The sequence below is a fragment of the Xenopus tropicalis genome, chromosome 1 (genome assembly GCF_000004195.4).
Source record: "Xenopus tropicalis strain Nigerian chromosome 1, UCB_Xtro_10.0, whole genome shotgun sequence".
NCBI classification, from domain to species: Eukaryota; Metazoa; Chordata; class Amphibia; order Anura; family Pipidae; genus Xenopus; species Xenopus tropicalis.
The window spans coordinates 147,283,462-147,297,270 of record NC_030677.2 but is presented as its reverse complement, the minus strand read 5'-3'; the positions used below and the strand labels follow the sequence as shown (position 1 = coordinate 147,297,270).

The following is a 13,809-nucleotide window of genomic DNA, read 5'->3' as shown; positions in this document are numbered from 1 at the left end:
AATAAGCTCAAAATGTAAAACCCTGCTTCATCTAAATAAACCATTTTCATATAAATATACATTTTTTTAGTAGTATGTGCTATTGGGTACTCTCAAATAGAAAATTGCCATTTTAAGAATTAAAGGCCCACCCCCTGAGATCATAGGATTCACAGTGCACACAAACAAGCCAAGGCACACATACATGCTAGGCCACATCAGCCAATTAATGGGCAGATTTCTGCCTTTTGCTCCCACACTACTTCCTGTTACAGTTAGAGCTGCATTATTTCTGGTCATGTGATCTCCAAAGGAGCCCACAGCCCATCACTAAATGGTGACTCAATAGACAGGATGTAAATGGGCAGTATTTACTGATATATATATTCCAGTTTGACAAGTTTCTTTAATAGGTCACTTAACATAATATAAACCATCTGTTTGTTAAGTATTAATTCTGGGGGTATAGTTTTCCTTTACAGACACCCCAACACACTACCAATCAGTGTGTAACTCGCATTTATATTATTTATACCAAATTGCATAAATTTGCACATTAATTTTCCATTTTGCTGCCCTGTTTTTCAGTTTTGTCAGATCGCTCTGCAAAGTGGCCTACACACACAATGCAACATGCAACTTACACATGCATCTTACTTCATCTAGTGAACCAGAACATTCTGTTTCTAGATATTTACATAGCAGCTATGTTGTTAATGAAGATAATGTTTGCTGCAACATTCTCAATTGTAAAAAAAAAAAAAAAAAAAAAAAAAAAAAGCACATTGTCATATTGATATTCATATATTGATAGTATTATTCTATAGCATTAAATAGGCTTCAAAACCCTTATATACGTAAAGAAGATCAATTTAATGTACACAATAAGACAAGCAGTGGGTTAGTTAGTCAGTCAGCAACATGCTGGAGGGCACGATTATAAGAATATGAGATGCCAAACAAGGAAGAAGAACAGGGCTGCTACATACAGTAGGCTGAATCAGCCTAAATAACAAAGGTTAACTAAACCAGGCAGAGCACTAGGCTTGAAATAATGATTGAATTATTATACCCACGCCATGACCACCAAAACATGTCAGTACTTAACTTTAATTCCAATGGCAACACCCCATGCCTTAAAAGAATAAAACAAATATAATGTAGTAGAACGTGTCACACTACAGTATAATTGTTTTCAATATTATTTTTTTTTAATTTGAGTCATAAGTTTTGTCCTTGGAGTTAAAGGGAAGCAATGACACTTTAATTGGTTGTGGCTCCGGTGTATTAAACCAGGAAGGAAACTGCAGACAGAGCAAGGATTCATGAGCAGTATAGAAATTCATTTAAATACTTGCAACCCAACAGGGTTCCTGAATAAATGAGCTGGCTACTAAAAAAGTAACACGATGCACTGATAAATAGTATTCAGTTTAGTTGATGTGGCAACCCTATACCTTAAAACCCAATACCCTTATTCACTTGCTGCAGGAGTGATTAGCAGTTAGTTCCTTTGTTCACAGATTGATGCATAGAAACCAGTGCAGTCTGTATTATGCATTACAGGTCATTAATAATCATTACATGGAGTGTTTTTAAATAGACAATGGAAAATGAGCTGGTAGATGCTTCTCTTGTTTAACTTTCAGTTTAGATTATAAAAAGGTAACGGAGAAGTGAACTGAATTTTAAAGCATAGGGCACCTTCACAAGCCCCCTTCCCAATTGCAACTTCCAGACAAAGACCAGCCCTACGTCCCCCACCTACTTGATATCGAAAGGCAGAGCAGCTCATTAGAGTTGATATCTGCCATGTCTGGCCATGTTGCTTTTTGTCCCTAGAGCATATTGTTGACTAGGAGTGTGCACAGTGGAACCAAAGACCAGACTGGCACCTAGTTCACCTCCTTATGTTCAGCAATCGGCTTCTAGCACTCAAAGTGACATGGTCAGACATGGATGCTGCAAACCCAGCTGTGGAGCTCAGCTTTTAAGATCAGCTGTGTTGGAAGACATGCTTTTGAATTCTTCTTACTTCTCCTTTAAACCATTGAAGCGAAGTGCTTGATTTACTTGTATTAATAAGATGAATGGTGCAGACACATGACGCTACTAGTAGCAGCTACTTGTCATGCTGCAAAAATAGGCAATGCTGATCATTTCCTGATAATTGTCTCTACGTGTGTTTTCAGCAGAGGCAATTCTCAGTATTGTCTATGGCAGTGACAAGTAGCTGCTACTAAGTAGCTCCGCGTGTCTTCCCTAAGGGCTCTGGCACATGGGGAGATTAGTCGCCCACGACAAATCTCCCTGTTCGCGGGTGTCTAATCTCCCCAAATTGCCATCCCACCGGTGAAAATGTAAGTCGCCGGTGGGATGGCACACGCTGCGCAGGCGATTTCTGCAAATCGCCAAAGTTGCCTCGTGAGGCATTTTCGACGATTTGCCGAAATCGCACCGCCGCATGTGCTATCCCATCGGCGACTTACATTTTCGCCGGTGGGATGGCAACTGATGGCAACTCTGGGAGATTAGTCGCCCGCGAACAGGGAGATTTGTCGCGGGTTGACTAATCTCCCCGTTTGCCAGAGCCCTTACTCAACAAATGGAAACATTGAGCTGCTGGACAAAAGGAGAGGGAGGCCTTACAAAGGTGGACAGAACCATGACAAACTGTTGAGTGAAGGAACTTCACTGCTGTACCTTTTTAAATAGAACAGACCATTTTGTGTCCGGCACTTCAGGTTTTGTTCATTCCTTTGTGGTCTGTATATGGCTTCTAGGTCGGATGGTAGATTGGCAACCCCATTCTAAGAGAAAGGCCCCCATTAAAAAGAAATGGACTATCTAAAGTTGGGAATATGGAAGATAAAATGGTCCTATGTCCTAAAAAAAATATTGTTTTGTTTCAGACTGCCTCGGATCTGCAATATTTTCTCCAATCAAGGCGGATATTACAGGAAATATATCGGTAATGTCCTGTAATTCCCTTCCTAAATATGCTTAATACATTTCTATCTCTAGATAGGGTTATGATTTAATAATGTCTTATTAAATCTCAAAGAAGGTTAAAAAAAATTGAGGGCTATTTTAAAAGCAGTTGGTACACCTGTGTTCCTCTAAAGGTCTAAAACCTGAACATGCCTAATCTAATCTACCACAAAAATAATAATCAATCATTATTTTTGCATTACTTCCACTAATTAGCCAATTTGACCTTAAATATTAATATGCCAGTTGTATCTTGTTCTGAGAGAGAATGAAAGCGCTGCAAGTGTACTTCTGCTAGTCCTTTAAGAATTTTTTTTTCTCTATGCAAAACATATATTCTCTTCAAATGTCAGAAAATCCGTTCAGTCTATGAATCGAACCCTTCCAAGTTCAAGACCCTGCAAATGATTCTGGAAGGAGAGAAGGAATTGCATGGGCCGCAGTGGCCAAAAGTTGGAGCAACATTAGCGCTGATGTGGTTAAAAAGGTAAGGTACAGAGAAGTCTTCTTTTCTTGAGGAACACCAATTAAAACGTGTGTAAGTGCCCTAAGACATGTTGGTCATTTATACTTTTTTCCATTTTCATAATTTGCTAAATCTATATATGTATATTATGTAAAGCCATCAGTTTATTTTACTCATTTTATTTGAGCTTGGTACAAGTATTCTCTCATTCCATTGTTGCAGGGGCCTAAAGTTTATTCAGGTTATGCTACAGAGTATTGCTGATGGAGAAAGAGATGATCAAAACCCCAATCTCATCAAGGTGAACATAACCAAGGCCTATGAGATAGCGCTCAAAAAATACCATGGCTGGTTTGTACAGAAGATTTTCCAGGTGAGATTGGAAAACTGGGGGTGTCTAAGGGCATAAACATGCATTAAATGATTCTTAGTTGTGCAGTGGTCTGCAAAGTCATTTTCTTATTTATATAAAGACTTGAACTTTGCTTGTGTTAGGAAATGTATCTTGTATCTAGTGCCTTCCCTGCAGAATAGCTGCAGTATAATACATGCCTAGCAAGGGCACCCATGTTCATAAAGATATTGTCATTGGGTGACTTTTCTGCAGTGATTAATCTGGCAAAGGCTCTTATATTGTTGTAGAGGATGTCATTTAAAAAAGTAATGGGCTGCAATTTACCTCTCAATTTACCTCTCCTCACTATTGGCAGAAAGAAAGACAAGTATTAAATAGTAACAATAATAGAATATACATTTTTTTTCTATTCCTGTTGATTCTATTTTGGCTTTTAGATTATAGAGGCCAAATGCCACATTTCACAGGCTGTTTGCTGATGGTTAGCACCTATCTACTAAAGCAGCTAAACAATTAAGTCTCTGCTCCACAACAGCAGAGATAGAATTCGGTGCCATATTATGCGTTACCTGTGTAACACTAGCCTTATAGATCAGAGAGACAAGTAAGCAACCAGGGAAGATCAATGATTCTTTATCTTGTAGGAATTAGACACTCTATTATTTAAAGTACTGTAACTAGCAGAGCCCAAAATAGAATAGTAGCAAAAGAGGGGTTTGCGAAAAAGCCCCATGTACCTAAACCAACCTTTCAGTCTCTGACAGATTTGCAGAAGAAATGTTTTTTTTTCAAAACTCTAACCCTATATATTATTGGAAATATTGCTGAACTGGCCCTACAGCAATGTTTTCCTGTATCTTTTTATTTGGTCATCCAAAGGGGGCTTAAGCCAAAAAGGTCAGACAACAAGGCCAACTATGGTTTATAAATAGTTTTATAAATACATTTTATCACATTATAAGTCTCACAACTACATAAGAATGATAAATGGTGTTGTGGCTGTTATCACAATCCCTTTCCCAGAGATTTATAACAGTAGTAATTGTAGCGTAAGATAACATAAGATATCTATGTTGTGCCTATAGTTACACCCATGTGCTATAGGCAGCACGTGTTCTTTTGAAAATGAGGGTTATCCATTTGTTGTAATTGGCATTATTTTGTTTTCTATGTCCATGCAAAAAATGTAATTCTTTACAAGCAAGTTGTGTTAGCAGTTATGTCCTTTAGGCTACTTTGTCACTTTCAGCCCACAATGTGTGTGTGTGGCAATGTGGCTTGTGGAAGTGTCTGTGACCCTTTCTGGGAGAACTGTGGGGATAAAAACATCTATTCCAGCCAGCAGCTGCATTTCATTGAGGTGCATGGGAAGTGGCTGTTGGAATATGGAATTTAGAGCATTTTGGTGACCACACATCTCCCTAAGATGACCCCACTGCTTAAAATGCCCCTTGTGCCAATAGCATAAATAGTAGAGTTTATATAGCATTGCTATGTACATTATCTTGTGACTGTGTACTTACACACAGATGTAAGATGTTTTTGATTTGTAAGCCTTTAGTGATCCCCAGTTTCACTGTATGGTAACAGGTGCTACAAACACATGACAGTTTGCTGGCCTAAAAATATGGGTAATGTGATAAAATCTATGTACATCTAGTAACCCATAGCTACTAATCAGATAATTGTTTTCAAACATCCAACCACTAAATAAAAGTAGCACACTTAAGCTGGGCATACACATATTAATAATATTTTGTACAATTATCGGTATGTGTATGGTGCCCTGCAAGTCCGAAATAATATCCATGTACTACTTGGTTCCTGAATAGGGCAGGTTAAAAAAATGTAATCCGCTCATGCACCATGTCTGCCAGTCCATTGTGCATTGAACCAATAAGAAGGTGTCCAAACAGTGTGTGGCCCCATTCAAGCCGGTGGGATGGCATATCGGGGAGATTTGTAGCGGGCAATTAATCTCCCCATCTACCACGGCCCTTAAGATCATTGATTACATATTTCCGTTAGTGTCAACTTTAACGCCTTCATTTCCAGGGCCCTGTGATCATGATTAAAGATGAAAGGGAACCTCATGGCTGCCTTTAAGATCATTGATTACTTTGATCATGATTATAGATCAAAGAGTAAGATTGGCCATATATAGGCAAATTTCAGCTTCTGATTTTGGTCCTTAAAGGTGGCCATACACGAGCAGATCCGCTCGCTTGGCGATGTCGCCAAGCAAGCGGATCTTCCCCCGATATCCCCACCTACGGGTGGGCGATATCGGGGACCATTTAGGTAAAAAAAATAATAATCCGATCGTTTGGCCCTGGGGCCAAACGATCGGATTATGTGGGCGGCAATGGGGCAGTCGGATCGGGGACCGCATCAACGAGCCGATGCGGTCCCCGATCCGACCAGATTTTCTAACCTGGCCGATCGAGATCTGGCCAATTTCAGGCCAGATATCGGTCGGCCAGGCCGCTCTGCTCTCCCCATACACGGGCCGATTAGCTGCCGAATCGGTCCAAGGGACCGATATCGGCAGCTATAGTCGGCCCGTGTATGGCCACCTTTAGACTGACTCAGCAGCTTATCTGCCTGTGTATGGGGCCCTCCAGCAGGCCTCCCCGACTGATTGATATCTGGCCAAAAGCTGGCCAGATGTCGATCAGACTAGCTTGATTTTTTTGTTGAATTGGGTACTGCATCGGCTCATTGATGCAGTCCTCACTCTGAGTTTTCCTATCCCCTTCAATGCAATAAAAGCGCATTACCATGATAATCGCCATGCAAGGTGGTCATTTTGGGGGGAAAGATATTTGTTTGGCAACGTCACCAAACGAACAAATCTTACCAAGTATGGCCACCTTAATCTGGAAATGTTAATGCTGCAGTAGGTCCCTGACCCCACAAGTTGTAGTATAAATGATCCATGACAGGCAAGCGGTTAAAGAAGAACTTTTTCTGTGTGTGTGTGTGTGTGTGTGTATACTACTATTTTTACAGAAGCTTTATAGTGGAAAGTAGTGTTCTTTACAGGGTGTGGGAAGCTGGGGCTCATAGTTCAAAAACAATTTGATTTCTAAACACTGGTCACTTAAATATGTCTAAGAACCATTAAACAGCATAATAGTTTGTAATTTATCAAGGACATATTCTAGCCAAATTTCCACTGGTTTAAAATATCCCACTTGTAGCTGGTTGTCTGATCCATTATTAAATGTACAAAAAGATTTATATAGCAGAATAAACATGAAACAGGAAAACTGGTGCAAGCAGATAAATGTATTCTTTGGGGGTTGCACTATTGTAATAAACCTTTAGAAGCATGGAGTTTACTTATTGTGAAGGATAGCTTTGTATAAATTATATTTCGTACATTTTTTCAGACTGCGCTGATTGCGGCTCCATACAAAGATGACTTTCTTAAGGCCCTCTCCAAAGGACAGACTGTGAAGGAAGAGGAGTGCATAGAGAAGATACGACAGTTCCTGGTGAATTACACTACAACCATAGAAGCAATCTATATCATGTATAACAAGATGAATGCAGAGCTGGATTACAAAGCCTAGCTAGCCCTACCAAAGACTCCTAACTACACACTGTTTCTGGACACAGCTCAGGAGATGATGTTTTTAAAAGGAATGTTTCCATTGGATGGGTGCAAGCTGCAGAACCAAAGTAAACTAATGACAGTTATCTTTTTCAGCAGGGTAAATGGTGACATTTGGTGAAAGCAGGCCATTAGGCATAATTTAAGCATGTCTCTTCTAGGCTTTTTTGGAAAAGATGGCATTTAAGAAAAGAACATGGCACACGCCTTTTAGATAAAGCATTGATTCAATATGTCGCAAAACCATTATACAAACGTGAAGCACTAACTACTGGACTACACCAGAAAGGAATTACAATTTAGATGCTGCAAGGGATAAAATGAAAGTTGCTTTCCCCTTCCTACCACCGCACATCATCTCTATGATACAAGCACAGAATAAATGTGACTGGAACTATACTAATCACTGTCATTAGATCACTTTGGTACTTCTAGTTTACACCGTTGTGTGATCTTGGGTCACCAGAGTAGCACTGCTGATTGATAACAATGGGACTAAATACAAACACATTATTTAACCTCTAACTTTATAACAGTATAGATTGGAACTTAAATGAATTTTGCATCCTTAGATCCTTGTACAGCCTGTCTCTTTCGGCTGCAAGGGGTATTAAGATACTTTTCTATTAGAGATAATGAAATAACAGGGTATTTGTCAATACATACTTGGTTTGACATTTATTTATTTTCAAACATTGCTTGGTGTGGTCTTTTGTCTAACTATTGCTTTTACCAACAGATAAGTACTTAATAACAAACTATAGCTAAAAAGCAACATGCTCCTTAAGAAGATTTTGCTGCACTCACAATTGTGCATGTATAGTATGTGTATATGATATGGTATTACTCACTCAGTCTATGACCAATAAGGCGGATACTGTGAAGGGTCTCCCAGGGTGTTACTACCTTAAAAGAGTATTTATCTTTCAGAAATAAAATAACCCAAAAACCATGCACCAAAGCACCCCAAACCTCCCCCATTGTCATTGCTTTTAAAATGAATCTTGTGAAATGTTTGCACCATCATACAGCTACTTGCAAGTGGCACATAATGATGTATTGTGCTTGTGCCTTTTGTAAATTTGGCTCAGGCTTTGGTGAGCTTTCCTGGCTCTTCTTGGTTTTAGCCAAGTCAAACTCCAGTGACTTGTTTGGGCCAGGTAAAGAGGGTAAATATCACTATCAGGGATATATTTCATTTACTTAACTGTATACCCTTAAACATCTTTGCTTAAAATAAGCATAATAAACAGGACTTGTGTTGAAAATACATTCTGCCTATTCTACTTTTTGCCCTTCCAAAGCACTAATCTTAAAGGTATGTTTGTTTTGTTTTTTCTTCACTGAACATCCTCCCCCCTTTTAAAAATTGGGCAATTTGTTCAGAGCACCCTATCTAACTTTAAACAAATACCCCCTCCCCCTTCTCTAAGCAGCAGCCTTTAAACAGATCATTATCAGAAGCTTCTCAGTGGGAAATGCTAAAGTGAAACTGGCTTTATATTCTGTTTAGTGCCAGAAATAACTATAGATTTTTTTTTCTTGCTTAAAACAGTAGACAAAAAGTGTATTCAGCACAAGATCCATTCATTGTACTTATGCTGCACTTATGGGATACTGCCCCTTTAAGGGACAGACACATACTCACCTTGGGTTGCCACGTCTTTCCCTGCTGAAAGCTGGGCAGGCAGTGATGTCACTGGGGCAGAGCTGTGACATCGGGGGACATGGCATTTGGCAATTTGCCGATCACTATGTCAATATAGGAAAGTCCAGCTGGCCGTCCAGGCCAAACCGAATGGGTGGTAGCCCTATACTCACCTAAGACAAAAGAGAGGACTATGGTATAAAAAGGGGTAGTTGCAATTACCAAATCTTAAATTCTTACATTTATTATAGACTACATCTGTATGTATGACTGCACTGAATTTTAGGATGATGCGAATTCCTACATTTTTAACTCTCAAGTCTAAATAAAATTGCCAGAAATCCCTTTCAGAATTGATAATTTCCTTGCTTAATAATATAAAATTATTATGTAAACTATGTGATACAAAACCGTTAAACGATATTGGAGCACCTTTAAGGGTGAGAGGATTGGCTGGGGCTGCAAAACAGTACTGAAAGGACCATGTGATGCTAAAACTGGTTTGACATGCCTGAGATGCACCAAATTAAAGGGATGATTGCGTAGGTATATGCTAAAATCTATATTGGACAGAGGGTCACCACCTCCAGTAAATATCTTACTAATCTCAATCATAAACAAAACAAGCTTACAACATTTTATATGGCTATATACTGAATAACTGCATGGAAAACAATGCAGACTGTGGCGTACATGTATTGTTGTTATTCCTAATTACTTTTGCAAATATATTTCATTAAACAGCATGATCGGGCTACCTTAAAGCGTGCATGGATAGAAACATCCATTGTCTGGGAGTGGCTGCTTATGCAAGATATGTACCATTGCCCTAAATATACTCTAAAGGAGGCCACACATGTAAAGATCTGCTCATTTGATGAGTTCCCTAAGTGAGTAGATCTTTCACAGATATGGTGACCTTAAAGTAATACTGACGCTAAAAAACTACTCTTCGAATTAATGTACATACAAAGTTCCCTATAGGACATGTTGATCGTTTTTGGCGATACGGCTGCATTTGCAAGCAATTATTATTTGAAGTTCCTAAACCTGACTGTCCCTTCTCACCCAGTTATAGCTTATGACGCTAAGAGACTCCTGCTGCACAAGACAGATCAGATAGGCAATGTAAAAGCATCAGGAAGTACTTTTATGGTAAAATTATAAATAGCATGCCAAGACAGTTATGATAGATTTAACAAAAGGTTAAATTTCTGATGTCAGTATCTCTTTAAGGCAGGCAATATCTCAACCACGCTGAATGGCAGTTCTTTTCACATTGCTGACTTAGGGCAAAGATAGACTGGGCGATTATTCATGGCACAAATATAGAAGTTGCCAAGGAATGTATTGTGTGGTACTAGTCGATGTGACTGGATTTTAATATTCACAGTGAGTAATCACAATCTGCCTTCACCCTAATACTTCAGTCAGCATGTTTGACCAAGGAAAAGCTGCTGGTGATTTTCAATCAGTGCTGCTTTGGAGAAAAAAAAGTGAAATATCAACACTGTATAGAATACAATAATAGATTAAAAATATTTTTTTTAAATTAAGTGACCTTCAACATTTTACACAAATTTTAAACAAACTGCTTAATTTTGATTTAATTTTTTTCTCTGTACCAGGAAGTCCATAACCTCATTCTTGTTGGTAACTAAGTTAGCATAAATCCATTTTGATGACAAAAGATTCCTATTGGGTATTTCTAATATTTAAGCTATGTTTCTGAATGAGAATCAGCACATTATTTCCTAAAACATGAGCTATCTGAGATTATCATCAAAGTGGCATATACAGTAACTTTTGCCTTTTTAACTCGATTGACCTTTAGCAGGAAGAAGTGTGAGTAACCACTCTGTTCATTCATTGGCTGATGTAATCTAGCATATGTATGCATGGCCTAGGTTTGTGGGGAGGGGGTTAGTGCCTCACACAGTTGGACAGCCCTGCCCTACAGTATGATCGTGCACATTACAGCCAGAATTACTCTTATCTGAAAAACATCACGACCCAAGCATATACAACACCCGTATTAAAATACCAAAAAACTATTTTTAGGAACAATGGGGTACTTCACTTTCATGAATTGTTTAAGGTGTTTCAAGTTGCCAGAGAGAGACCCACAGAAACAGCTTAAAATTGGTTTATAAATTGGGGGAACGGCAACATTTTGACATAAATAAGCAGAGTGTGCAGGTTGTGAGATTCTTTTAATGCTGCATTGTCTTCAGAACACTGACAGAAGTTTGAAATATGGTACAATAAGCTAACAGTGAATGAGTAATCATAGTTAACAATGCTCTGCAATAGATATAAAAAGAAATGTGTAATTACAGTTACCTTTCAGCCCTTAAATTATAAATATACCAACTGTCTAATCTTCTGTAAAAGGAGGTGGTGAGGATTAAGTTAACTTTTACTATGTTATGAAATGGCCTATTGTTGCCAACATTTGGTGTTTATCAGTATACTATTTGCTGCCTTCTGACTCTTCCCAGCGCATCAAATTTTTTTGGCTGCCCAGCAGTCAAAAAACTATTGCTATGTGAGTCTACAACTTTGTCAGTTTATATTACTTATCTTTTATATGGAGGCCCTTTCCAATCAAACCACTGCCTGGTTGTTAAAGGAACAGTAACACCAAAAAATAAAAGCTTAAAAGTAATAAAAATATAATGCACTGTTGTCCTGCACTGGTAAAATAGGTGTGTTTGCTACAGTAACCCTACTATAATTTATATAATAGGCTGCTGTGTAGCCATGGGGGCAGCCATTCAAGCTGGAAAAAAGGAGAAAAGGCACAGGTTACATAGCAGATAACAGATAAGTTCTGTAGAATACAAGTGTTTTATCTGTTATCTGCTATGTGCCTGTGCCTTTTCTCCTTTGAATGGCTGCCCCCATGGCTACACAGCAGTTTATTTATATAAATGATAGACTTTCTGAAGTAAACACACAACTTTTACCAGTGCAGGGCTGCAGCACATTATATTTTAGTTAGTTTTATACACTTTCATTTTTTGGCGTTACTGTTCCTTTAAGGTAAATCAGACACCAGCAACCAGGCTGATAAAATTCCAAAGGTGCTGAACAAAGAGCTAATTTTTATTGTCTTGGAATATCCGTCTACATCATACTAAATGTTAATTCAAATGTGAACTACCCCTTTAAACACAATGTGTTTTGCAACAGTCCTACTCAGCTGCAAAAATCAATAGGATGTGTCCTGGGCAAAGTGCCTATGTGATATTGCAATGTTCTACTTCAGGAATTTTCCTGCTGCTTTTTTCTTTATTAAAAATATGCTACACTGCTATCTTAGACAACTGCTTAAAAACACCAGTACGATCAGGCTTGTAACCAATGGAGGATGATAAATCACTGCATGTTCAATCACAAACAGGGTACTGACCAGCACGCAGCAAATCATATCCATCTGGTGCTCGCTGAAGGAAAATCACCAATTTCTAAAGTTCAGCTAAACACAACAAAGTCCAGGGAACTCAGGATATATTTCCTCTCAAAACACAAAATGATTCATGTTGTGTTGAAAGGGCACCTGTCACCCTGAAACTGCTTCCCCCACCAGAGGTGCATGCCAATAAAGCCTGCACTACAGTTAGGGGAACCAAAAAACCCTACCGTGCTAGGCCGCCCGCACTGGAAGGGAGCAGGGAGTCTAGCTTATTATATGCATGTGCACTAAGTAACATTTTTTTAGATTGTATAACGGAGTTTATCTTTATTGCTTCTGGATTATTTAACAGGCCATAATGGAAGCCCATTAATCATATGGAGGACAAACAGGGCAAGGGCTTTTCAATTCTGCAGTAATGCAACCCTGGTAACTTTCAGTTTGGCTAATGTCCCACGCAGAGATTAGTTGCTGTGATTTCAAAAAGCGAGTTCCAGCGGCAAGTGATCGTTTTGTCTCTACACAGAAAAGAATATAAATTGCCAGTACCTGTCCCTTGTCATTTGTAAGAGTAGGTAAACAACTAATAAAACAGCAAATCATAGCAGAGTATCCTGTAAGTGGTACAGGGAATCGTTCCCAGCAAGGGGGTTAGAAGCACCAACCTACCTGCCCAAGCCTGAAGCAAATAATCAGATTGCAGTGCATTTAAGGTTTACATTTAATATTTTCAATTTAAAAAAAAAAAAAAAAAAAAATCAAAAGATTATAACTGGTTTATTTCTGTATCTATTTTATACAAAGTTTAATTCTTTTAAAGAGACTCACAGATATTCAGAAAACTAGTAAACAGGCCTGCCACGTCACAGGTTTATTTAAGCCCAATATGCATAACATGCTTCACTCAAAAACACTTTGAATCTAAAGAAAAGGAAATGTGATTTCAGTCTACTAAGCAAAAGAAAAATGCAGGCCATGCCCTAGATAAATTTCTCTTTAACATTGCATAGTCTTAACACAACACAAATTATTCAAAAACAAGCTTAACTAGTAAGACTGGTTGGTAACAGATTATCCACTTGAAGTTTTGGTTGCATACAAACCCAATATAATGCCAAACAGAGCCTTCTGTAGGCTGCCAGTCCACATGGGGCCTATTAAATAGCCAACTATTGCTCTTATTGGCACCACAGGAACCTTTTTTATGCTTGTGTTGCTCTCCAACCCTTTTTCCATTTGAATGTGGCTCACGGGTATAAAAGGTTGGGGACCCCTGCTCTATACCTTAAAGGACAAGTGAGAATGGTGTTGAGTGATTGCACTGCATCAATGT

At 38.7% G+C, this 13,809-nt stretch overlaps 1 protein-coding gene across 1 annotated transcript in view; it reads left to right on the top strand.

The window, feature by feature from the left end:
• Positions 1-8,678, top strand: part of gltp (glycolipid transfer protein) — a 28,532-nt gene extending 19,854 nt beyond the window's left edge. The window contains exons 2-5 of the mRNA NM_001016039.2: positions 2,892-2,950; positions 3,324-3,457; positions 3,659-3,809; positions 7,187-8,678. Coding sequence (NP_001016039.1) covers positions 2,892-2,950; positions 3,324-3,457; positions 3,659-3,809; positions 7,187-7,369 — 527 coding nt within the window. The 3' untranslated portion in view covers positions 7,370-8,678. The remainder of the gene's footprint in view (positions 1-2,891; positions 2,951-3,323; positions 3,458-3,658; positions 3,810-7,186) is intronic.
• The last annotated feature ends 5,131 nt before the right edge of the window (positions 8,679-13,809 follow it).